At 41.9% G+C, this 26,707-nt stretch overlaps 1 protein-coding gene across 6 annotated transcripts in view; it reads right to left on the minus strand.

The window, feature by feature from the left end:
• Window positions 1-83: 83 nt before the first annotated feature.
• Window positions 84-26,707, minus strand: part of LOC136430730 (leucine zipper putative tumor suppressor 2 homolog) — a 54,521-nt gene continuing 27,897 nt past the window's right edge. For 5 of the 6 annotated variants that reach the window (XM_066421579.1, XM_066421581.1, XM_066421585.1 and 2 more), the window contains 2 exons: window positions 12,532-12,900; window positions 84-4,410 (listed from right to left, as the gene is read on the minus strand). In XM_066421579.1, coding sequence (XP_066277676.1) covers window positions 2,539-4,410; window positions 12,532-12,870 — 2,211 coding nt within the window. In that variant the 5' untranslated portion in view covers window positions 12,871-12,900 and the 3' untranslated portion in view covers window positions 84-2,538. Of the gene's footprint in view, window positions 4,411-12,531; window positions 12,901-15,953; window positions 16,075-26,707 lie in introns of those variants that run through there. The other variant, XM_066421583.1, reaches the window with a different exon arrangement.

Below are 26,707 nucleotides of genomic sequence, written 5' to 3' on the forward strand. Positions count from 1 at the left end.
TGAAGTTGTGTGATATGTGGTCTAAGCAACATGTATCTACAACATGTACTTGGCTGGACACCGAATTAACACCAACACAGATAACAACTTCCAAATGGTTTTATTGCTATATTGTACAAAGAAGTCATGCCCCCTGTCTGCATAGGGCGGCACTGCAGTGAGTTTATCATGTCTTGCCCTGCAAAACTCAGCTTTTATGTCAACCATGTGTTTGTACAATAAATATAAAGAATTCCACCTTTGTACAGTCCTTCTGAGTCAGGGTCCTACATTGTACACATGGCTCCATTGCATCTTAAATGTTGCACTACTGATTATAACCACAAGAGGGAGCAATGGATCTGAAATTGTCTGTCACCAACTCCACACCAACTTGCTTGAACTTTGAAGCCAACATCTTGTGTAAAACTTTGTTTTACTGCATCCTCCATTAGAATATATGAACTAGTTTTAACAAAACCAAATCCTCAAAGAAGCTGACACAGCAAACTGAACCAAACTGAAGCAATGTCAGAGAACTATTTTCAGGGTGTTAAATTTTGTTGTTAATGCATATACACATGTAAAAACAAGTGCTAAGTTCAATACTACATGTACACTGGAGCCACACAGTCAAAAAAAGGAACCAATGCCACTGACTACCATATTGCACTGTACAGTGGCAGGGTACCAACGTTTGTCTACAGATTCTGCAACAAATAAACAACTGCAGATAACAAAAACAACTATAGTCTGAAGAGAAGTCACACAGGATAGCAAGGAATCTTAATATACTGTAAATATGCCAGAATATAATTATATACGTACTTAGTTTAAAAGCAAAATAGTTCTATGTTACTTCATAAATTCTGTACTTTCTATTCTCGTCCATCATTACTGAGTTCAAACCTACATATTCATTAATAATATTTCTGTGTAACCTTGCAGGATTGGAGCTTTCATAACATCTTTTTCATCAACATGTTCCTATAATTTGACCCCTTCTGTGTTTTCTCCTGAACTTCTACATTAACTGCATAACACTGTGTATCGCCTGACATTCCCAGAACTGACTTGCTCCTGCCTCAGCTAAAATGGAGAAGTGTTTTAGAGTGGGCTCAATATCTGCCTGATTAAATGTACTCCAGGTTTTGTTCCCTGCGACCTCTAGATGGAAATCATCCCAGCATCATTAGTACCTGTCAATCTCTCTTGTATGCTCCTATGCTGTGGGGAATCCACAACAACCATACTAAATGGTAAGAATAGGAGCACACTCCTCACAACGAGATCTGTGATTCTCAAAACATCTCAAGTTCTCAACAGATTTAGCAATGGGAAGAAAAATGTCACTAATTCTCAACAAGGGATGAGTTTAGCAGTTGCCAAACATATCTTTACAAAACTATGTGCACTGGAGCAGTTGAAGAGATTGAGGTTTTCATGGGGAGCAATCATATCCACAGTACATTGTGGCCTGACTGATAGCCCGGGGTCAGAGGTCACAGAGCACAACGTTTTTGCTTAACCCGTGGAGTTTCATACAATAAGAACTATGCATTAAAAAGTCCATAGAAAAATTATGCACTTTCAGGAACAAGATTTGTGTGATTCCGACATATTGTTACAGAAGTATAAAGCTGTTTTTGCTGTTGGTTAGAAAAACTGGTAATTCCTACAACCTCAAACTTAGCTCTACTTCTCAAATTGCAACACTGACATAACAATTACTGAACTTCACTCTCGAAAAGGAGTCAGAACTTAAAATCCTGCAGTATTTACAGAAAGGCCTGGCTGTACAGAAAGCTATCTAAGTCGGCAATATGAGAAGTTCCCTGATTTGGCAAAATGTTTTGTTTGAGAAAATGTAAACATCAACAAAAGGGCAAGACAATCATGGTTGCAGTTTCTGAGCAGTGTAACTTGGTACAACAGGTGACTTAGATTGACAGGGCAGCCCTGTGTTACTGACATCCGTTGAGTGACAGGGCAGCCATACATGACTGACAGCTTGTGCTGAATGACAGGCCAGCAGCATGTAGATATTGAATGACAGGGCAGCTGTGTATGATTGACAGCTGGTGTTTGAATGACAGTGAACCTGTTGTCTAGTCCCTCATCCTGTCAGTCAAAAACTGAGAACTGAAACTTCATAAAATGACAAGGATATCAAAACATTTTAAAACCACTATAAAGTCAATAAAATTTCAAGGGTATGAAGTTATAAAAATTTCCAAACAAACAAATCAATCTTCCCTCTTGAGCAAAGTGGAAAAAAATGACTGGCGATATAGATTAAAAAAGTAACAAAAACAATAGAGAAAATTCCGAACATAGTGCAGGATGAGGGACTAAGTGGTGTTACACAGTGATTCTGTTGTTACAAAGTACAAGTACTGTATTGTTACACAGTGGTGCTTACCCTGATGTTACATGTACACAGCAGTGGTTACCCTGCTGTTACACAATAGCCCTAATTTTTACATATGGATCTTGATGTTACACACTAGCTTGATGTTACACAGCGGTGCTAGTGATGTTACACCTGTAACATCACCCTTATACACTGTCCGACTCCAGATCTCGGCGCTCCAGCTCCAGAGTCAGCTGCTGCACCTCCTTCTCTAGGTTCTTTGTTTTGCGGAACATCTGCACATAGTTCAGCTGCAGCTGCTTCTGGTAGTGGATCACCTTCTCCTTCTCCTCCTGCCAGATCGCACGCTCACGCTCAAACTCCATCAGCTGCGCGTCGTGTCTCTGGTGAACCGTTTTCAGCTCGTTCCGGAGTCTCTGAACTTCCACCTTTAAACTTTCGATCAGATCTCGTTCTTTGTTCTTTCTCCGCTCCTTGACCTCGTCACATTGGCTGATGAGCTGCTCCTCCTTGATTTTATTGTCCAGCTCAGCTCGAACGTTGGACAGGTCGTCCTTCACCTGTCGATACGAGTCTTTCAAGTCCATCAGTTCATCCTCTCGTTTTCTTAGTGTGTCCGACAAGCTGTCAAGCTTGCATTGTTGCTTAGCAACCTCGTCCTGATAGTGCAGGATCTCTGCGTTTTTCTCAGCTACTTTGTCTTGTAAGGCGGTCACTTGACTGTCCTTTTCTGACAGCTCAGTTTTAATATCTTTTATTGTTCCTCGTGAAGCGATTACGTCATTAGTCTTTAAGCTAAGTTCAGACTTGGCTTCCTTAAGTTGCTGTTTAAGGAGAGAGATTTCTCCTGACTTCTGGCACATTTCCCACTTTGTTTCATCTAGTTTCTGAGTGGTTTCTGTCGTCTGGCTGCGGAAAGAGTCCAGCTGTCTGTCCAGCTTATCATTGTCCTGCAGCAATTGCGACATCTCATGGCTGATTTTCTTCTTCTCCTGTTGGAGTTGGTAGATCTGCAGCTGCAGTACCTGCTCTGTCCGGCTGGCGCGCTGCTGTGCCGCTTTTATCTTCTTCTCGCAGTCTCTTTTTGTGTCAGAGATTTCCTTCTCCCATTTCCGTTGCTTCTCTTCATACACGTTGTAAATGATCATCTCGTTTTCCTCCATGGTTTTCCTCAACTGAACCAACTCACTTTCCTTCTCTTTCACCTTCTCTTCTAGTTCCTTGGTGGAGTCTTCCGAAATCGTCGACCACTGCGAATGTTCAGATGAGGACGACTCCTTGTGACCATTGGACATGGTATGGTTCAAGCCCGCCGAGTATGTGGACGACGGGGTGTGGTTCATCCGCGGGGTGTGGCTCGGGACAGGCGTGTGGCTGGACTGTGGAGTAAGACTCGATCTTGGGGTGTGACTCTGAACCGGCGTATGGTTTGATCTTGTTGACAGGTTTGTCATGGACGCGTGATACGACAGGATTGGGGTGTGATTGTTATTGGAGGTGGGCGTGACACTTGATCGTGAGGCAGGACTTGACAGTCTGTCCATGGAGGGAGCCTTATGCCTGGGAGGCAACCCTTCCCTCATGTGCCGGGAATCCACATAGTGGTTCCCACCGTGGTGGTTTCCGTTCGGTAATCCGTTCGGAATCAAGCCGTGGATATTTCCATTGCTGTAAATCCTACCGTTGTTGAGACTGCCAGTGTTGCTGTGACTGCTGGTGTTGTTCAGACTGCCAGTATTGCTGTAATTCCCTCCATTATGTGGCCCGGTCCCCCCGTTACACGATCCTCCGGAAAAGGAATTCCTGCTTCCCGGCTGCTGCAGGTTTTCCGGCAGGCGCTCAGGCAGGCTGAGGTTCTGCACACTATGGAACCCGTTCTGCTGCAGACCTGCACTCTTGTCCTGCGCCTTCGGGTTGTAGAACAGCGGGATCTGCAGCGAGTTGCGGCTGTCGGACAGGTGGTTGCCGGGTCGCGGGGGGAAGTACTGCAGGGAATGTCTGTTGCGAGGAACGACCGGCTTGAACGCTGTTGGCCTGATGACGGTCTTCTCTGTATGCTGGAACGGCACGCAACAAAAAAACCATTAGTGTGATTGGATCTGTGGTATGTCAATGGTGTAAAGCTGCTGCTGAAGTGTTTATGTATAACACACTGCAGTAAAGTGGGATGATACCACAGCAAAACAAGTCTGGGCGCCTAATGGATCGACCACTGGCTGCACTTCCACCACCCCTCTCCTAGATTGAAACAAATGAATGCAAATTGGACCTGCCCATCTGCATGAGCGGCTCCGATAATTAGATTTGCGGTGGAATTGGACACAATTCCAGGCAGCAATTATGGAAATCGGCTTAACTAATGGAAGCTAGAAACCCCTTCCTAACTTATTTACATACAAAATAAGTCAAGTTTAACTGCTACTGCAGAAAACAGCTGCCAAATAGAAGCTGTCCTCTTAACGAATCCACCAATGAATATAATTTGCAGAACTGCCAGCTTTCATCGCCAATGAAAGTTTGATTCATCACTGCCGGGTCCCTCGGCTCCCGCCCTGCTTTAAACCCTCCTGATACTCACTAATGACAAACTTATGATTTACGAGGGCCGCGCTGCCACACGTTATTTCACTACCCACTTTAAATGCAGGCAGGAGATTAGACGCAGTGGTTACGGGCTTCTTCCTAAATTAATAAAACAGCAATAACTCAGAATGGGAAAGTCGTTATTCCCATGGAAACCGAGGGAGCTTCCACAAAATGGAAAAATGCCTGTCACGAAGAATCTACCTTATTCTCCTGACAGGTGTTCCCCAGGCACCTGGTGGATCTCATCCCATTCATCAGGCAGTGGGCCACACTACTGTGTCCCTCTCAGAGAACTACCATGAGGTAACACTGCACATCTGGAGTCTGATCCAATATTTCAGAGTAGCAGCTCTAAACCAGAAGCTTTCTCCTTACTCTAACCGAGGAGATCCCATCCTTGTTCATGTTACACTTCTCTCAATGTGTAAACCTTGGGCTACAAGCAAGATCTAGACATCATTATGATACTCAAGCTCCTTACAGTTGCACTGTCGACATTTCACAACTATGTACATCCCCAAAAGTAAAACTTCTTGAGCTTTTTTAAAACTGGTTCTTCATCTATACTACTAGTAGTTGTACATAAAACTATCTATTGAAATAACCAACCCATTTCAGTTTTTCAGTTACCCGACGTATTGCTATTTTATGACCAGAAAATACCTCATGAACTGCATGACCCCAGCTTTGAAGTGGATGAAATATTTCTACTTTACTTTAGCACCACCTGGGGAGGATTCAAACCAGTCTCCATGATGATGTATTCTCATGTAAATGAACCACCATAAGTCTAGTGCTAGTCTTCACTAATCAGCTTTCAGAAATCTCCAATAACAATTTCACAGGTCTGCTGTGGAATATGATTTTGCGTTCTATGAACATGTTTGCTTTATTTGAGTTATTTTGACACTAGGGAATTGCACACAACTTGATCGTAAAGTCAAGGGACCATTTTGGATGATTGGATATATAATAAAAGTGGTATGAATTTTATGTCTGTACATACTAAAAAATAGATCGGACCTTAAAAATGTGCAGGATAGTATAACTGGCAGATGTTAATGGAGGAATTTTGGAGTCTTGTGACATTCACAACATTACATGATTTTACAATGTACATCAATTTTTGTCAAAGTTTAAGATTTTCCATACTTCAAAAAATTATATTCTGACCTTTTGTTGATATATTTCCCTTCGTACACACATACTGATATCTAAAAGAAAGGCCCTTCAATTGGTAAACACAAGGTTTGATCAGTGCCCAGTCAGTGCTTGGGACCGGCTCCATGTCCAGCAGTGTTGTGACCTAGGCCACCTGTCTATGTTGTGTAATGACTCAGTAACAGATCTGTGCCGAGCACCGCACGCCAGGAATACCGCAGACTCGGGATGGGGGAACGCTGACATTTCTCTAATCATGGAAGGGTCGTGGAGGGATGAAAGGATTAACGCTTAATGATAAAACTTTGCCCATCCATGCAGGCTACCATCCATCAGCTACATCAGTAAATGCACTGCTCGCCTTAGAGTTAGACCTATCGCTAACATCTATCACTATAGCACATTTTTCTTCAGACATGAAAATTTAACTAAAACCTAATTAGCAACAATAAACATCAAAGTAAATGAACTTTAATTGCCTTAATCATGATAAGGGATTGTTCAAGAGAAAAGTCATTGATTCATCCAGTCATATATCACAAGGTCACATTAAGGACCTCTCTCAGCCTACAGCTACAGGCACATCTGGAGATTCCATGTGAACTTCAAGGTCATTATCTTAACCTCTGTGTTAAAAATCGTTAAAGATATCTTTCTTTTGCAGTTTTAAGTGTTGCTAAAGCAATTTCTACAGCAGGGGGACCAAATAGAGCAATAAATCTACCTCCAAACTCCTCATGACCTAGATGTGATTTATACCCATGTTCCTGAGTTGTTTGAAGGAAGTACATGCAATAGCATCTTTTGGAAGTAGAGAAACTGAGCTGATCTCCCACAGGTGTGTGAGGTGTGAACTCTCCATCACTTCACAATTCAGACTCTCATCACTTTACTCTCCTCTCCTACACTATACCACAGTGAGCAACACTGATGTTTAGAACTTAAGTTAAACCCTTTCTATGTAGTTATATGTTGCTAGCTGTGAGATGAGCTGCTAAAAATGTTTTTTCTCAGCAAATGAACCAACTGTAATGCCAAATCTCTTCCTAACTCGTGAACCAATCCAGACTCTTAGTGAAGTCACATGACCTTCTCTCAGAAGGGACAAACAGGTGATAGTACTCTTTGTTCCCAGGATATACAGTACACTACAGTCCTATTTCCTGTGCATACCTTAACTCTATAATCTACAGAGAGGATGTGAAGAAAACCATCTGTTTTAATCTGACTGGAAAAGATATATCAACCCTGTCATCCTTAAAGGCTTACTGTTTCTAAGATATAATCTGAAGTATACCGTATGTTCTTCAAGACCAAGACGTTAAGCCATTTGACATCTCCTATCTAAAGAATCAACAAGGTACTTCCTGTTTCCTTTCCACTCATCACTTCTCTTTCCAGGAGATGATGTCAGCTGCCAACAGACAACATTTGCAGCACCACTCAGTACTGAAGGTAGGGTATCATCACATCCTGTCATCAAGAATCCCACCAGTGTACTTCACATGTATGTCTCATGCCACCCTTCTCACTGGAGATTACACAAGTCATTAGTCAGAACTAACTACTCCAGGCACTGAGCACTTCTCCCACTGAGGATGGTATTTAATACTTCCAGTTCCGCTTCACTATCCAACAATCATTTTTCACACCTGTCCTGGGACACTCCTGGGTACAAATATCATAACTCATAATCTCTCTACCTTCCCAAAGGCAGTGCCTTCTGGAGCAATCCTGCCACTTATGGTAGGAAGTAGATCTACTACTAACAGAACCATTATCACAGTGAGAGGCATTAGTACATGGAGCAGGTTCAAGAAACACTAATCTATTTACCTAGTAGAACGTTTCTTGAAATAAACAGTCAAGAAGAGGACCAAGACAAAGTTACTGTTACAAACCTAGTGTCACTTATCTTCGTTGATTGGCCAGTCATGCTGAGGAAGGCTATAGGAGGGTCTATATTGCTTTGTGCCAGAATGATCTAATATAAAGTTACATATATGTCTGTTATATAACAGTGAGGTTATGTAACTTATGTTTCTGTCATTATCGTATATCTGTTACTAATTAGGACATAATCCATAAACAGAGGAATGGTTCAAAACAAATGATTAAAGATATTTCACTCTCTTTAGGACTATGGGCCAATTTACACACAGCTTGTCTAGATATCTGGACTGCAGATATCTGCCGGGCGACAGCTTTTTTCTGTGTCTAAAGAGGAATTTTATGGTCTTAATGAGGTTTTTTTTAGATGTCGGGAAAATTTCAGCCGACCACTCTGAAGCATTCGCCCGACAACTCAGCGGGAGTCCCCGACCACTCCAGCCGGACGTCTAAACAGAATGTGTCGCGTAGTAGACATCTGGAGGTCGGGGTTCACGCTAGTTTGCATATTTGGCGGGCGATAAAGCGGGAAAACTTCTTAGCATCAAGGACCATTTGTTCCCAAACGGACGACGGACTTCTTTCGTGATGCCAGATCGTTCGGTGGATCGGCCCTCCCCCCTCCGCCACGACAAGGGCAGCGAGTAGGAACGCAGCGTTGATTCTGACCGGTCGCTGTCGTCTTCCCCGGTACCTCAAACGCCTCTCACGCTCAACCCTTGCTTGCTGCCTCATGTTAAGCCATACGCGAGTCAGATAAAGAAAGAATACCATATTCATCATTACGAAAAACACAGGCGGTTCTCCCGCCATTTTGAAACGCGCGCAAAAGGTTAAATAGGGTCGAGTGCAATCAGCGTGCTGCGTGAGTCCTGCGGTACTTCCTGTCGGTGTGTATAAATGCGTCCAGATATCTAAGGCTCAGATGTCGGCGGATTTTTAGATATCTGAAAAAACTCTGTATAAATTGGGCCTATGTTTCACAGTGTAACTTCTGCTTCAGGGTTTTTTTCAACAACGTGTGAAAAATGACTCTGTGTTGCCCATGGGAAGAAAAGCTGCAGGGATGTTAATTAAATCTTGATGATGAGGCATTGTTCCTGTGGTCCCAATGCTAGCAGGGTGGCTCAATAACTTAATTACCACGGATTCTTCTTTCCCAGGTTTTACCTCAGGCATCTGGAGAAAACATGACTGCACTACTCTGTAATCACCGTGGTAACCTCTTTCCCGGGTTGCAGGTAAGGTATGCACAGAAAACATAACTGTGCTGTTCTGTAATTACCATGGTAACTTCTGTCCCTCGTTTTACCTCAGGTAACCTCAAAAACATTACTGAATATCACCATGGTAACTTGCAAATTGTATTTCACCTCTGGCAACTTCACTATCCTCAAATTTCCCTTGTGCTGAGTGCTTTAGTACAGCTCAACGAAATGCCTGCAAGTATTGATCTTGGCTGGCCCTTAATAAAAACTACATAAGCTGCCTCCGAGCCTTAGAAATAAAATCCAGTGTGTGATTGAAAATCTATCATGGGTTGAGTTGGATTTGCTTATGCGTTCAAGTCATGATAATATCATTAGGCCACAAAATCTCTGTTAAGGTCTGGAACATTGTGGTTTGGCAATAAAATGTGACGGGGCTGGAAAACAGCTTATAAGACTTATATAGATGCTCCTACTTTTGAAAAAGTGAAGAGAAAGCCTTACCATTGGTCAACTGCTAAAAAGGATTATAGCTATATTACAATGGATTTACAGTGGGTTGTCAAAGTTGGGGGAATGATTGGTACAGGGACATTAAAAGAAAACTTTATTTCTGAGTCTTGTAAACTGGGCGTGTTATGGGTCATGATGATTGATGTGATACAAAATGGATGCGATGATGTCTAATCTCCTATCCTGGCTGATGATTTCAGTGATAAATGGCCAGAAGAAGAGGTGGCTTGAAAAGTGGGTTATACTACCAGGTACACCTGCTCAAGTTACAACAATACCTGCTGCAGTAGCTCAAGTTACAAGAGTGAAGAAAAGGCAGAAGAAACATGAAGAGAAGTTTGGCCTAACCTTCTGATTCAGTACTGACAGACGGAGTATAAAACAGTTGAATAGAAAGCTAACAACAATTTGGGGTACATGAGCAGTTATTATGGGGATGACTTTATACAGGGACATTTATCATCTGTTGGAGCCCTTCTGTAGGGAGTCTAGGGACAGGTGTTACCACTGGCTCAGCTGGCTGGGAGGATATCAGTGGGAGGGAAAAATTATGAGAAATCTCACATGAAGAATGGTTTGGCTCAGCGAGGGGGATGAACTACTTCATCACGAAGTGATGCTGATTGTTCATCCACAATTCATCATCAGGTGATAATTCTTACCTGATCATCTATCTACTGATTGTTAGGTGTAGGTTGAGACACATACATGTAGTTATATCAAAGTGACTCCATTTTATATTATTCAAAAAAAGGAAGACGGAGTTGAATACTTGTGTGACGATTTGAGAAATCAAGGAGGTTTAACCTCCTTGGAGAAATGAAGTCTGGTACCTAATTCAAGGTGTCAAATGCAGAAGAAATGTGATTATAAGCTCAGGTCATGCAGGCAAGCCAAATAACAGCTATTGTTTTTCAGGCAAACAACTAATCAACAATGAGCTGTAAGCATTATCATGTACCGTATTCAAACTTTAACCAAATACAGTACCTGTTGATGGTTCTTGAATTTGCATACTTCTATACCCCAAGTTTTCATCATGTTGAGTTGCACAGCTTTCTAGTTTCACAATGTTGTTGAATTTTGATGCACGTCAACACAATCTAGATGAACTGAATGGTAAGTCCTGCTATCACAGTTCGACCCAAACTACAGAATCCTAACATTTCTGTTCCTTGGTCAAACCTGAAGTGTGTTTACACATTCCTTCCAAGATGACCCAATATAGATGCAGGCTCACGATGCGGCCATAAAATATGGCATATTTACAGGCGCATAAACTGAACTGCTCTAACCGCTACATAAAGTCCAGGTATCCGATAGACTGCACTTTATGAGGAGAGAGTGACATAGATGCATCATCATGAAGAGCTGGATGGAAAGCAATCATATAGGATTTAGCCCGAGAATGAGATATCACCAGAAGGTATTCCTGGTCACACAGCATCATAATATTTTAGGTGATGATCATAAAATCTGGGCAATCTCTGAATTTATTAAAGAAATCTATAATTTGACAACTTCACTGACCAAAATGGGAAAAACAAGTCAATAAAGTACAGTTGCGTTGTGGCTGTCTAACCTGCAGTAACCTCAAAGGTGTAAGTTTCCATGTCTATATAAGGGCAGATGGAGGCTTCAGGCTGTAGTCCATCAGAACTGGACCATGATTGAATTCTGATGTAAAGTCATTACAACAAATGGAACTTAGTTTCTCTATAATGAATTCTTTGTTCTGCAGAAAATCTGGTGCTGAAAATATTCATCATGTCAGCTAACAGAAGGCAGATTGGTCTGAGGGAGGTTTAGTTTCACAAGAGTCTCATTGAAAAAAATGATTGATTGAAGAAGGGAGAAACTGAATCACTGCACCACACTTTTCTTTGTATCTGAAATTTTGAAGCTTTTATTGCTTGTTCCTTTTTTTGCAAATTATTATCCTTCCTCTGAAATCCTTCCCCATCTTCACACACTGCCCCAGGCTTAGGGGTCTATCTGGGTTGTCCCTTATCAATACATCAAACAGACATGTACATGTACATCCTAATCCTGTGCTTGACAGGTACCAGTGGTAATACCTGACCTCTGACATTTCTGGATGAGTGCAGCACACCTCAATCACCCATGGTCAATAGGCAATTTTCCCATCTTTACAGGTCACTGCTGATCCTCCTCCCCAGCCTAACCCCTCCCTGCTGCTTAACTAATCCTTCTTAGGAAGGGCCAACTCAGATGTTTGCAACTTATGGTACAACACTGCCTTTTTCGTGCCATGTCTTTTGCTATGAGATTTTTTGGACTGCATGTGTATGTTTAACGAACCTTTCTAAACACATGATATTCAACCAGGGCTAAACTGGAGGAACAAAATGTTTTTTTTCTGATATCAGTTTTCTTCTGCTTTTTCTACACAGACAATGATCAGAGAAAAAAGAACAACTTCTGTATATGGGAAATTAAATTTACACTACAGCTGTATTTGGAAAATCAGCAATTATTTCAACAAACAAAAAAACAAACATGTGTCTCTTTCAAAATATCAGAGTAGGTAGGTGCTGAACAAAACAAGAACGATGACTACCACTAGTACTGATTATAAGAAAATTCTTAGCATCCTTACAGCAGTTTGCAGTACTACCTTATCTGCTAGGTGGCATCCCTAGGAGGAACTGCAGCTACATGTAGATGTACTGGTCAGGTTTTGAAAAAGATGGGGAGAAAAAAATTGTGCATTTGCTAGCAAATATGGTATATGTAGTTTATATCCCTCTATGACACACTTGCAACCTTATCATTTCTATGAATATGTATAAAACCTACCTTGTCTAATTTCCCACTGAAGGGCATGATCTTGGGTGGTGGCGCCTTCCCTTCCATCGTACCCGTCTTGTGCGCCGGTTTCATCTCCACGTCCTCGTAGATGTGTTTATCGTAACAGTTATCGTATAGTCCTTCGCGGTTATACCCCACCTTCTGCACGGGCAGGTTACTATTTTTGTCCTCCTTTCCTAGCAGACTGCCGACACTACCCATGATGGTGGAGCACGGCGAAATGTTGCTGCGTTGCGGCACGAGCGGTAAGGCATCGGTGTGGTTAAGAAAGGAAGTTTCCAGCAGGGCTGTGTCGGACATGACCAAGGAGTAAGCTGGTTGGGCCATGGTGTGCGCCGGCTCCCGCCCAAATCAGCTCTACAGAAACAACAGGAGGAACAACATGTCAGCATTTAACATGTCAGCATTAACATCTAGAATACAACAGGGCTGTCTCCAGGACCCGCCCCTCTATCCTGGGAAATAATTTTGTGAGTGAGACAGACTTGCAATACATTAGTACTGTACTTCAAAACTACAGTAGGGATATAAGTGTAACACAAGTGGAAGCCTAATGCATGGACTCCCAATACATATAACTGTAGAACATCAATACTCAGGCCAGTCTTGTTCCAAAAAGCCATGTTGTACAAAGTATACAACCAACATAAAACCAGTATAGAACCCTGGCTTCTGCCATGAACTAAGGTTCAAATCATGACTGCACACTGTGTACTCCAGCCCTCCAATGTGACTAAAAACCAGGTGGACACTGCTGACTAAATACCAGAGCCTCACGCCCAGCCCTAGGCCCTGTCAGTCCTCATTACCAGCAGGCCCAGGAGCCACCAGCACACAGTCACTATGAATAGGAACTACTGTATTCATGACATAAGGCAACAAGTCTGGCTGGCATGTAGGGATTCACCCTCAGCAGTGGAATATTAGTCTACATAACATGTGGACTAGAAACAGATGTGGAGATGATCACTGTCACGTGCACTGCCTCCGAACACTGGGGCCTTTTCAGTCCGCTGTGGAAATCACATTCTTGGGGAAACATGCCCAGTCTTGCTTACAGGGGCAGCAGCACTGCGTTTGTTGGTATTTATTCGCAATTTCATTATGTTTGAAGGAAAAGACCCATGGGGAACGACAAGAGAACAAGTCCAGTCTTGCTAACAAGTTTAGCACTGCAATTGGTCATGACTCATGGTTTTCAGACACACTTTCATCACTCGAAAACCCTTCAAAAGCCTCGCCTCAAAACCATCTGCATGCATATTTCCTTGCTATTATGAATACATCAACAATGATCCAACAGTCACATTTGGTATATTTATTTGCCTAAACCAAATAACCACCTTAGTCCTGCCACCAAAGGCCCCAATTTGCCATCAGGGTTTCTGGCAGATTTGAGTCCTTTGTTCAGCCTACCCTGAAAATTACCCAGTGCTCAAGTGTACTTACACAAACACTTGGCTGACCCCTGCAATCACCTTGGCCCATTCTCAAACTTCAGCTGCTAATTTGCAAAGTTTAGCCCCAAACTTGCCCTAATTACAAGATTTGGGCATCTGGAGTATTTACAGCAGCTGGACATGACACTGAATGCTCAGCAGAACAAACCTTCGCTCACTGCCAAGAACTGGACTTATTAAGTTATTTCATGTGAACTCTCTTACACTCTCTTACACCTCATCTAACTTCTAAGTTCTAGAGAAGGGAAAGCTATGACAGCTTCAACAAGGGGTGATCATGATGATGATCATGCAGGATAGGTCATTTGAACAAAGTTTGTTCATATCATGCTTTGAATCGCAATTCAGAATACATGTATATCGTGTGTGGCCACTGCAAGTCACTGTGTGCATGTGTACCAGCAAGATGAATATCAAGAAATCATTAGCATTATTGTTATCATTGACTTATCTGAGTTTCAGCAGCAACTCTACTGAAAACAAATAATGCCCTGAGAAACAAACATTTTGACAGCTGTACTGGGAGTTGCATCCACTGACCACATGATCAGGGAAGTCTCTAGCCACATCAACCCAGGCTTTGTATGTCATTAGGATGGGTTAAACCTGTCTTATTCACAAACCACACTAGGATCATCTTGATGCTGAAATCAACTTTCACTCTACTGCAGCCTGGTTATCAAATTGGTGACCCCTGACCTTTATCCTGATTATCAGGATAGCGACCACTGCGATATCAACATTTGGAACAAGGTTGGGTAATACAAGGGACTTTTCTAGTGACTACTGGGTTACTGGGTATATGATAGACGTATAACCTGTGTGAGGCCTTGTTTCCCATAAAATTCTACAAAAAGGCCAGAAAGTACATATCACAGGAGATCTTTGGCTAGGGAAACATTTCTCATTGCGAATTTCTTTTCAACTTCATTGGCATATCAACGAGAATCCTTAACATTTTAACAACTTATGTGTCTTCTTCCAACCCCGTTTTTTCTGCTTCTGTCTTTCCTGCCAACCCATGACCAACATTGGTGAGAATTACAGTACAATTCCCACACATGCTGTAAGTCTTATCTTAATACTGGCCTGTCCCCATCAGTAACATGTAATGGCACAAAAATGTGAGTTCCAGTTGTTTCCACTCTCTTTCTCATCAGTTTCGACACATTTTCTCAGCAGACAGAGAGGTCATAACCTTGGCAGAGCATTTGGGTGTGACTGTAAAAATAGACCAAGTTGGGGAGGGGGGCTTCCATGATCTGAGGCTCACCTAAGTTTTCATGTACATGAAGTACTTCCTCTTTCCTTACCAAGGTGCTACGTCTTCCTGTTCTATGTTTGCAAACAAGATCGTGCAAATCCTGCCCACAAAACCATGGCAACAGGCGCTTAAGACGAGCACTGGGTAAACATGGTGTCGTGACAGGAGAAAAACGAACCCTGTCCTCAACAGGCCTGGAGAACACTTGAAGTTGTGATCCGTACTTACATGTACATGTCCGTCTAGCCTGGGACCATTTCCACCATTGCGAAAAGGAAAGATGGGAAGCTTCCAGTGGGAACGTTACATGTCATTGAACTTCTGGCTAGTTTTAGTCTCTTTACAAGCCTACCCTGGCCACAAGCCAAACTTTCAGAACTTCCCATCATTATCCAACTCTGGCAATGTACTTTCACATGCCCACCATATCTTTCTGTCTACACAATATTCTCACAACGTTGACAAACAGGGTAAGAATTCAAGGAAAAGTGAGTCAAAGTCGAAAGAAATGACACATATGACCAGTCCTAACAACATATTGACCCTTGTGTGGACTGACATCCACAGTACAGCATTGTGGTGCCACTATTTTTACCCTGACCGACAATCACAGGGGCCACTAGACAAAGAATCATCACACAAATCATCCCGAACAATGGAAGATAAAATGTCCTGCCACAGGTTACCTTGTACTGTAGACAACTCCATCCTAGTGTTATCCCAGTAAAGCCGCTAGTGACAGAGCAGAGAGGAACTCCCTTCTGCAGGGACTGGAGCTATCCTGTGCCAAATACTGAGAGGCCCAGGGCAGGCACAGGAATGTGAATCAGCCACATGCTGACTAACACACAAAGAACGACGGACTTCCTCAGACTGCCCCGTTTTGGACGCCTGAGTAAATAACAAAAGTACCGATTTTCGAGCCAGAGAAAGGAGGTGATTAGGAACCTAATCCAAGTGATCAAACAAACCTTAATGCTGAATGAGGACTTAAGGAGGTCATTAATCCAAGGTGTCTGATCACCAATCAAGGATCTTGTAAAGGACTTCATCTTAAGGGCTTCATCTTGTGGCTTCGGAACAGGAGGATGCTGTGGGAGAGTTTCTAGGACATGAAGGCCAGACATATGAAATGTCTTGGTTTTAAGACATTTTGAAACTGCGACTCAAGACAGATTACTACTACCATAACATAGCCTTATTTTGGTAATCCTAACACAACTGAAAGGCAGTATGCATGCATAAATTTTTTCATGTCACATTTTATCAGGTTGTTTACAATATAAAAATTTTTTGTTTGTACCTAAGGGAAGAACCAACAAAATTCATGCAGCCCTGGCATGACCTTACTGACCCTCCCAGTACGCCATGAGCCAACCTGGCAGCAGCAGGCCTACCTTCCTGGGGAGACTTACATTTCGGACAATGGCGTTCTTTGGTCAAGAAAAGAAAAGGAAGGAAGAAAAGTGGGGATTTTGTCTTGAAGTTTTGTTTATAATTTCTTATCTCCATCATCAAAATAAGGTTTTATCCAAATGAGGAAAAATCTTATCACATAACATGTAGACCAGCCATTCCAGTTACTAAATGCTTCAGCAGGAAAAAAATACATTCAATCCTCAGAAGAACAACATTTCCGAACGAAAACAAAGGCCTACATTTGGGGTCAGATTTATCTGGAGCTATAAGGGGGCATTAAAAATGAAAGCACAGCCCATTCCCATGATTCCCTGAGGACCCAGCCTCTGACAGGCCTGATTAGCAGCAGTAATGAGCTCATGATGGGAGGTCCTCCTCTTCTTCACCCCTGATTCAGTCTGGAGAAAACTGACCTGAATGCAAATGGTTAATGATGGTCAAGAGTTAAATCCACTGATAGCAAGAGTTAGCCTATTAAGTATAGCACAACTGACTTACTTCAAACCAGAGATAACCTAATGCTAACCAGAGATAACTTACGGTTGACAATAGTTGTCCTACAAAATGAACTGGTACAGTGGTAACCTCAATTAAGTTCCTAACAAGAGCTTACCTACTACTAACCAAAGTTAACCAAACCAGAATGTGATCTTGCTATTGTCATTTCTGCTTTACACAGAATGGTTTAGATGAGATAAGTTTCTTTCAGAAGGAAAAGTTCTCCTACAACTACAGCGTTGATTGTATATATCATGGAAGTGTCATTCTGTAACCTTCTGCATTAAACAATACGCATTTTGGGAAAGCAGCATACATGTTCCTTTCATTTCTGCAAGGAGATTTAGGTCTATTTCTTTCCTTACATGACTCCCTTCATCCAACTATTGATTCCCCACTTTGGAACAAACACACGATCATACAAATACAAATACCACTCAAACACTTGTCACCATCAGCTGAGACAACTCCTGTTTAATGGGTTGGAATCATCTATTCTTTACAGGAATCAGGCACACCTGTCAGTTATAAGGGCCCTACCTATCTCTACAGGCAGAACACTTAAGTGCAAACAAAAGTAAACAATAGCGAACACTTCCGTACATAATCTTCTGATGACTAATCCTGTCTTCACATCACCTGTCTAACAAATCAGGAAACAGCCACTTAGTCTTCATTTGTTCTGCTACAATGTGCTCCTAAACATGGCTGAAATAAACGTAGAGTGTAAAGAGGAATACATATATGAGGCTGATGAGTGTGGCATGTAATAAGAATGTATATACAGGTACAGACATGTACATTAACACAAAATCTGCGCTCCTATAATCCTGCCTTATTACAACAGGACTCACAGAACCCAGACTACCCATCACAGGTCACACTTCATACCTGATTTGCTGAAGGAGCTGCCTGTGTAGTTCTAAGGTATAACCACAATAAGCTGGGCCCCAGGCCATGTCACAATAACATTTCCTGACCTTTTACGTAAGCTAGACTGGTGTGATCACACTTTAGGCACTTTCTTTCTACATCAGCACTTCAATATTAATCCATGCTACAGACTGCACTTTCCGTCTACACTCCCACTTTAGTACAATCTGGGCTCCAGGCTGCGCTGAAGGCCTTATTTACTAGCCCTTTACTCCAGTATACCCTGGTCTGCAGGCTACACTAAATGAGCTTATTTCTTATTAACTGTCCACTCCAACATAAGCCGGGCTCTACTCCGCCTGAGATCCATATTCATGACATGAGAGAAGTGCTTTCCAGTTGCCCTGCCTGTTAGCAAATACCAACCTAAATTTGGTGCTGAGATATCAGATCATCTGCTATTCAGATAACACCAAGTGCTAGGCTCATCAATAAATGTTAAAACCTTTGTGGAAAAACAAATACATAAACTGTATGTGATTGATTCAAGATATATCTTTGCAAGTCCAATTTCTAGAAGGATCAGTCAAAGAATTCTATGATAATACAGTCATCACTCAAAATAGCTGTCACAAAATCTTAACCCAAATAAAAAATGTTGCAAGTGTCACAATACAACATACATATATATAAATGTATGACTGTAATCTGACAAAACTACAGATAAACGCAAAGCAAATCAAGATCTATAGTCTTGGTAAGAGTGGGAAATAAATTCTGAACCTAAAGATAGAAATAAAAGAATACCAGTTGAAATGGACAAAGCCTATCCCACCTGTCCTCAACATTACCTGCACCTATGGCACCTGTGACAGAAACATTGTTCAACAAGCGACTCGCTTATCCATCTGCTGATTTCCCTGCCAGCCCTGGCTGCACGCTACGCGAGATAGATGTGGGATAGATGTTCCTCCTAGCAGCGTGAGATCTGCTGGGGTTGGTCTCTGGTGGTTACCATGTTATTAATGCAATAACATCTGATAGTGCCCCTGGGCCCGCCATATCGCACCTCCATCATAATCAGGGCCATTTAGATGGACCGATATGGAGGAGAATGGCTTTATTGTGGGCCATTAGTGGGCCATATCAACACAACTACCTGGTTCTTGGAGTTAGAATGTTTAAATTGATAAGACCCTAGGCTCCAAGACAGCATAATTAAACTGCATTAAAGTTTCACCTTTTCTGGTCTGATAATTCAATCTCTAAGTAGAGTCTGTAGAGCATAACATTGAGATCACTCTTTTTTTATTCTATTTCAAAAATCGTTTAAAAAAGCAAAGAACCATAAGATTCATTTGTAGTGGCCCAAGGCCCAGTAACAGGTTCCAGGCAGGGCCTAATGGACATCATGTCAACAACATAGGCTGATGGGGGGCCTTTGTTCCCACTAATTAGCATGTGTTATTACCAATCATGTGTTTATTGGTTATTATCTCTACAGGCAGATTTAATGATGTTTTCTGATTGTGTGTAGACATCATTAATACCTGTGTGCAAACCAGGGAAGCCTGCAAGGCTTGCTTCACTGTCCTGCACAAGTGCCTGACATTTCTTTCTGTACACAACATTTTCTGGCTGACCTATCATATTATAAAGATGGCCACAAACAATTTTCTATGCAATTAAAGGACAGTAGAAGAGGGCTAATCCTGACAGAGGAATAAAAATTGAATACCCCAGGAGTAGAATGAAAACTCTAATTGAATACTAGCCCACACTAGTGTATTCAATGCTGACACTGTTGAAAGGCACCTGCACCCCCCCAAACCATCCCCACTGACAAACAATTCACCTCCAACTCTGAGATATAGGTAATAATAACGAAACAGAGCTTAATTTAACACAAAGCAAAATTGGTCATTGATCAAAATGGGAGACTTCAACTCATCTAACTGAACACTTAATATCAAACTTAAATCTTATTTTTATTATTATCATTGGTAGTCTAAATTTAGTCTGACTATGCTCAACAGTAAAAGTAGAAAAAACTAATGTACTTCCATACAATGTTTAGTGTCTTTGAACCAAACTCAGAGCTACGTCTAAGTCTAGCAAACACAAAAGCGACAAAGGCAGGAGGGCAGACTTATTGTGTTATTGTTTAGCAGGACAGTCTCTGTTGGGACCTCTAATTATAAGCTCCATACTTCAGACTATTGTGGTAAGTGTTGTTTTGATGTCAGTAAAGGATGGCAGATGGCACCAAAACAAACTGATATCCAGATGTAACAATATACAGTAGCAAACATGTCAGGACAGCAGCACATCTGTGACCTACATACATGTACTCTGCCATATTAGACACAACACTGGTCAGTGCTTTTACCCAAAATATCACATGACATGGCATAGACAGAACTTACATCTTACCCTACAATATATACAAAATGTAGCTCACATGGATTATCAACTAGATTATACAGTTGGAAAGTCAGTACTGCTCACCAGATCTGAGGAAGCCTGCATGGACATGGTTGCAACTCTCAGTTCAGTCCCTCAGCATTACATTCATACTCACTAGCCATATGGGATGGTTCATTTGATAGGCAGGTGGGTGCTCAATTATTTCCAGTAAACAATTTGATGCTGAGAAAAATAATTCAATATTTGACATGACAAAATGATAAAAAAGCGATGCCCATTTAACCCAAAACTTCTCCTTCTCCCTTACCCTACAGTGATTACTGGTCTGTTCCCCAATCTACAACAATTTTCACCAGTCTCTATCCTTTGCAAAAGCTCAGTCTTCCTCCCCTACCACCCTTACTGCTCTGTCCCTTCACCTGTCTGTGAAATCACTGCCACCCCCCCACACAAGTCTATTAAATGACATCAAAAGGGGAGGTTCACAGATGTAACCCAGTTTGCCTTACAATAAAGGAGGGTGAAGAAAAGGGCAGGGGCAACAATAGCCACCAGTGGGAAGTGGGACAACCAGGCAGCTGGTAGTGACACTGGGTCGACTCTAACTTATTCAGATTTCTTGAACACACAGTCTGAGCACTGTTGTCCTGACCCTGCAGAGTTCAAGCTAAGTTGTCAAAAGTTCCTCTAATAAAGAAGACAGGTAAGCAAAGTTAAGTCCATGGATGTTGTAACAATTCATTCAATAACTTATCAATATGGAAAATGAGTGGAATGACAGCAAAAATCAACTTTCAAAGCAAGATACATCGAACAGGAGACACATGTATATGTGCACATATTCCAGTAGTTGTATAAGTAGTTGGTAGAGGCACATCCCATTGCTAGATGCCATCCTAAATCAATGACACTAATACATAAACCAATATTCTCACTCTTGATTATTACCTAGTTACTTTCAATTAGCCCTCGGGCACGATCTTGCAATAATGAAATTTTATTCTCATCTCCTATTACAATGATGTACGACTTCCACCGTTGTACCATCAAGCTGTAACACGAGTCCTAATGTTGATCGATGTTTGCGCCTAAAAGTCATCATTTTTTCACCCCACCTTTTCCCAGCTGGAACTTCAAAATCCAGGGGTAAGACATAAATATCTGCGACTGGTAGATGGAAGGATCACGTTTTGACATTTTCCAAATGTCAGATTATCACTTTGCCACCCAACCGTTGCTGTGGGGGGCAAATTCTACAACAAGAGACAATTTGTCAACATCAGGCATATCTAAGTTTACTTGTTGGTTCTGAAACATCAACGGCAATACAAAACAGATTGGGGCTAGCTTGTGCTTTGTTTCTGTTTGAACATACTAGTACAAACATGTACTATTAATCCTGCTGCCTAATCTCAAAATGATACAAATTGGAAGCCAAAAGGTTACCTTGGTGCGAAGACTGACAAGTCAGCTTTACTAAGTAATGCACTAATGGGATGCTTCTACATTGAGAAGTATCCTTTTCACATATTGTCCGCCAGACAGTGACAGTTACATTAAACATACAAATCTGACAACCATGGAATAAGACTGGCATGTCCTCACTAGACGAGTAAACGTACATCACAAGCTGTTACGAAATCCTCTGAATTCCCTCCCAGTGTGTTTCAAAATCCTCACATTAAGCCTATCCAGTCCTCACTAACTCCTAAATATCCCACTCTATCACTTACTTGTGACAGATACATATACCTATTGACTTGTCCATGTTTTCTGACACAAAACCATGCCATTTCTATGGCAATAGTATGTATGGAAGGGTGACAAAATGATCAGTTTATCATTTTATCCATGGGTGTGTGTCATATCCATGGTAACAGCAAGGTCCATTTGACACAACTGCATCAGGGGGTGTGGACCCACTCTGTTGCCGTGGTAATAGAACCAGATTTGTGCCCATCACTTTGGGTGAAGTCTGGGTCTTTTGTCTGGGATGAAGACAAGGGTAAAATCCTGCTCGGTGAAAATTCTGCACAAAAGGATAGAGCTTCCAAAATTGGATTCAGAGAGAATTTAGATGCTAAATTTAGAGTAAGAATGACATTTTCGGTATGGCTGGAGAAAGGTCAGAGCGTGGGGGCATGGTGGAAGAGTTAATACGTGTGAGGAGGGGTGTTACTGTTTCTACAATGGAAGATCAGTCCAGCATGTCTTTCTCACGGTTGTCTTTTAAGTTTCAGAGCATTTGGTCTCTTGTCCCACACGGATCTAGTTTCACAGACTTCCCAAAATGTTAAGAAGAAGTCACGCTGAAAGCTGCAAGAGCAGGGTATTAACACAACAACTGTGAAGGTGGCAACACCAGGTACGGGATAAGGTTACGTCTTGGGGAACACCTGTACAGACAGGTGAGACCTTCAGGCTTTCATCTCAAGTCTTTGTGACCAGAAGTGACCACCACCCTTCCATGGTACATTAGTAGTGCTCAGTACTCAAGGAACATAAACTACCTGTCCATTAGTGTAACACTTCAAGACAACAACACTTCGTGTCCCTCCAGAGAGGCTTACAGGTGTATCACCCATGACAGGCGTATTGCAGGTCTGACCAAATTTTGAACTAGGTATCTGACGTGCGGTCCTCCAAAGTGCTCCTGGTATATCCCAATCATAATCTGTGGTACATACAAATGTACATGTACATGTATATGGAAAGAATGCAAAAATATACCTCTTTATGTGTAAGGGTCTGGCCATGCATGGGATAGCAGAGGCACTCAATACGGTGTACTTGTGGACGTTACAGTCAAGTGTATGCAGAAAAGGAGTACTTAGTGACTGTCCCAAAGGACAAGACACTCTTGTAAGTGTGAATTTCTGTGACTTTCTATGATACCTTGGGTAGGATCAAAGTGTGCAATAGGTACAAGTACAAAACAGGAAACCTGAAAGTGGGTCCCCCTTAGCCTGGGTGCCATCCTATTTCTACCGGGGCTCCTACATTCGCTACCCTAAAAAAATGTAGGAGCCCCGGTAGAAATAGGATGGCACCCAGGCTAGGTCCCCCTACCAGAAGCCCCAGATCTGCTACGTACATACACTGTTTCAAACAGTCTGTAAATGACATCACATTTTTAGGTCATCCAATGAAATGTTCTGTGGGAAAGCTCAGAGTCACCTTTAGATGTAACATTTCATAAACTAGCTTGGTGTGTAAATGGTGGAGAATGAGACCAGAATGGAGAAAAAGAGATACGGAAACAGAAATGGGTCAAAAATGCTGACAGCAGGAATTTTCACAGCTCCTGTGGCCATTTACAGCTAATCAAGGTTTCAACACCACTCTAAGTGGACTAGAATCCGTTATGTAGATTACAACGGAAAATAACAGTCATAACTCAAAGTCAACCACCAGCAAATGGCAGGAGAGGTCACAAGAGCACCAGGCTGATGGGCTCATTGCAGCAGAAATCCTCCAATCACCTGACCTGCCACGATAGGGGCCACATCCCTCTCCATCTCACTCCAACAAATAACAGGGAGATCCTAGTGACTTGAGTTGGGTGAGGTTATTACGTGGAAATTCACTATATGCATGAGCCTTGAAAAGAAACTACTTTTGTTCTGGTGACTTCTGGACCCTTCATAGACTTCCTGTATCATTTATTACCCTTCGTGCAGCCATATAACTCAATCAAATATGTAATCATGTTTCCATCCAATAACCCAAAGCTGTTTTCTTACACAGGGCAAGTGACTTGCAATTTATTATCATAACATTGGTCTATCAGTATCACAGCCACAAAGGCATATTACCTCTTGCATGTTGTTTGGGAACTTTCTTCTCAACATTCGGCTACCTTGAATTTAAGATCTTTCTCAGGACCAAAAGCAGTACACATAGGTGGACGGACAGTAACAGTATAAGGCCCCCCTCTACCACATGACAAAACAACAATGCTGCACAAAAGTTCTGTGATTTCATGCCTTGCCCATGCATGTCTGGAGACTGCCTTTCACAGTTGCTGCATTCAAACTGCAACATTAAGAAGGAATGAAAGGGAAGGGAAGCAACAGAACAGTGTGCAGATGACAACCCACAACTCCAGCTGGGAACACAAAGGCAGTGTGTAGCAGAGACTGGGTGTAGCAGAGGCCGGCCGAAAAGGCTGGGCATATAGCAGATACGCACAGCCTTTTCACTGGGTGTAGCAGAGACTATGTGTAGCAAGGCTAGGTATAACAAGGGTTGGGTATAGTAAGGGCAGGGTAAGGCACAGACAGGATAAAGCAAAGGAGAGTGGTATGCCAAAGGTGCCAGCTTTTTCTCTCTAATTATACCCACAACTTATTTGTATGGAATAAGACTTCATTTGGTCAAAATGTGCAAATGGAGAGAAGCTCTTGAGATACAAGTACAAGCATGTCATGTGAGTCATCGGGAATCTTAGGGATAATTTCATTACTTACAATCTTAGGAAGACACAGACCAGCTTGTAACAATTTAGTAATGTTCAGGATAGACAAACCTCCACCCTTCTTCACAAGAAAGAAAATTTGCTTGCTAATGTCCTCATTACTGACAGCTGGGACCTGTTGTCAAAAAAGCCACACATTTGTCCTCACACCACTAATGAAAGACTCTGATAGGAAAAGATCTTTATCATGTAAGAAAACTTACAAAACTTCTTATCACTGCTTACTGATAAAGCTGAACTTATCAAAAATCCATCCAGCCTCAGTCACCCATATATGTAACAGTACTAGTCCATATTAACTTATCAGAAGCAATCCATAACACAGCTTTTCAATAGATTAGATTTTGGTGATAAAGAGGGGAATGGTTTGATAATTTTTTTTGTCCAAGTCAATTCCAGAGGTTGGCAGACAGACCTGACTTTATACATTCTACTTCATCTAGCCCTGTGCAGTTTTGACCTGCTGTACCAGGCTAGACGAAGTAGACTGTACAGTATTGCCCTGTTTCCCAACAGCTACTCTCCAAGCAGAGGAGGAGTTCCGGCAGGTTTTTGACGTGTTTTAAGGCGTTTTTGCCGTCATTTTTTTTGTCTCTTCAAACCCCACGTGGAGAGTACCCAACAGCCACTACCTGCCAGACCTCTTTACCTCACAAGGCTGGCTACTACTAGGCTATTCTCTGCATGTGTGTGGCAGTTCATGTAATTCTACCTTCCTATCCTTCAGCCTTATCTTGTGATCAAAGGACCAGACTAATCCAACCTAAATCACCTGGAAAATCCATAACCTAACCCAGTAGCAAACTTAAATTAGGCCATAGCAGACCTGTGCAACCTCCAACTGTGTTGTTAGCCACACCAACACCACCCTCTATCAAGGTCACACTAGTCAAAAGGTCACCTAAAACATCTGAATGTTATCAGATAATTGGAAATGAAGATAGGAGAAATATTCCATTTTGTTTAGACTAAGAATCCAATTACAATGTTTCAGGGGACATACCAAGGACATTATATAGTCCTTGGACATACATATTACTTAACAGTATCAAGAACTTGGAAATTTGATCATACCATCAAGTTTAGCAAGTATTTCATACATGTATAATTCTTATAAATACAATTTCATCATGATTCCAGTAACTAGTAGTGTACATTTTGAGCAACAGCATGAGCAGAGAACTTATGTTGTTATATTCACCCTGGTATTGAACAAGTACAAAATGTACGATAAAAGTAAAAGTCTCCGAATAAAGAGTCCTATCATGAAAAAAATCAGCACCATTCCAAATGTTCTCCCCACCATCCTTCCTGTACACATTTGGTGACACAGGCCTGATGGAAACCACACAGAGAACAGAAACTGTTTTATCTGCAGGGCTGATCATTATCAGTTAATTTTCGGGTAATTGCTGCTGGAAAACTGTTGACCCAAACGTTAGACCTGACCTTTGAGTCACATGGAATAGACTTCAACAGTGACAGGAATCCATTTTCCTGACTGAGCCTTCACAAGGTCACTTCCCTCTCAAGGCTAGGGTAAGAAGGTCGTTTGAAAACAGTGTTTCCACTGATACTTTGTCAGAGTGGTGGTGACTGATGGAAAACAGCAGTCTGAGAAAGATAAGACTAAAAAACAGTATAATCCCTCTCTTGAGGGGGAATATAATGAACATACTGTATCTTTTAACTTGCTTCCCTAAAGTTATGCCTTCCATCATTGTCTATCTATTGTAGACGTTATGG

The sequence above is a fragment of the Branchiostoma lanceolatum genome, chromosome 3 (genome assembly GCF_035083965.1).
Source record: "Branchiostoma lanceolatum isolate klBraLanc5 chromosome 3, klBraLanc5.hap2, whole genome shotgun sequence".
In the NCBI taxonomy this organism is placed as follows: domain Eukaryota; kingdom Metazoa; phylum Chordata; class Leptocardii; order Amphioxiformes; family Branchiostomatidae; genus Branchiostoma; species Branchiostoma lanceolatum.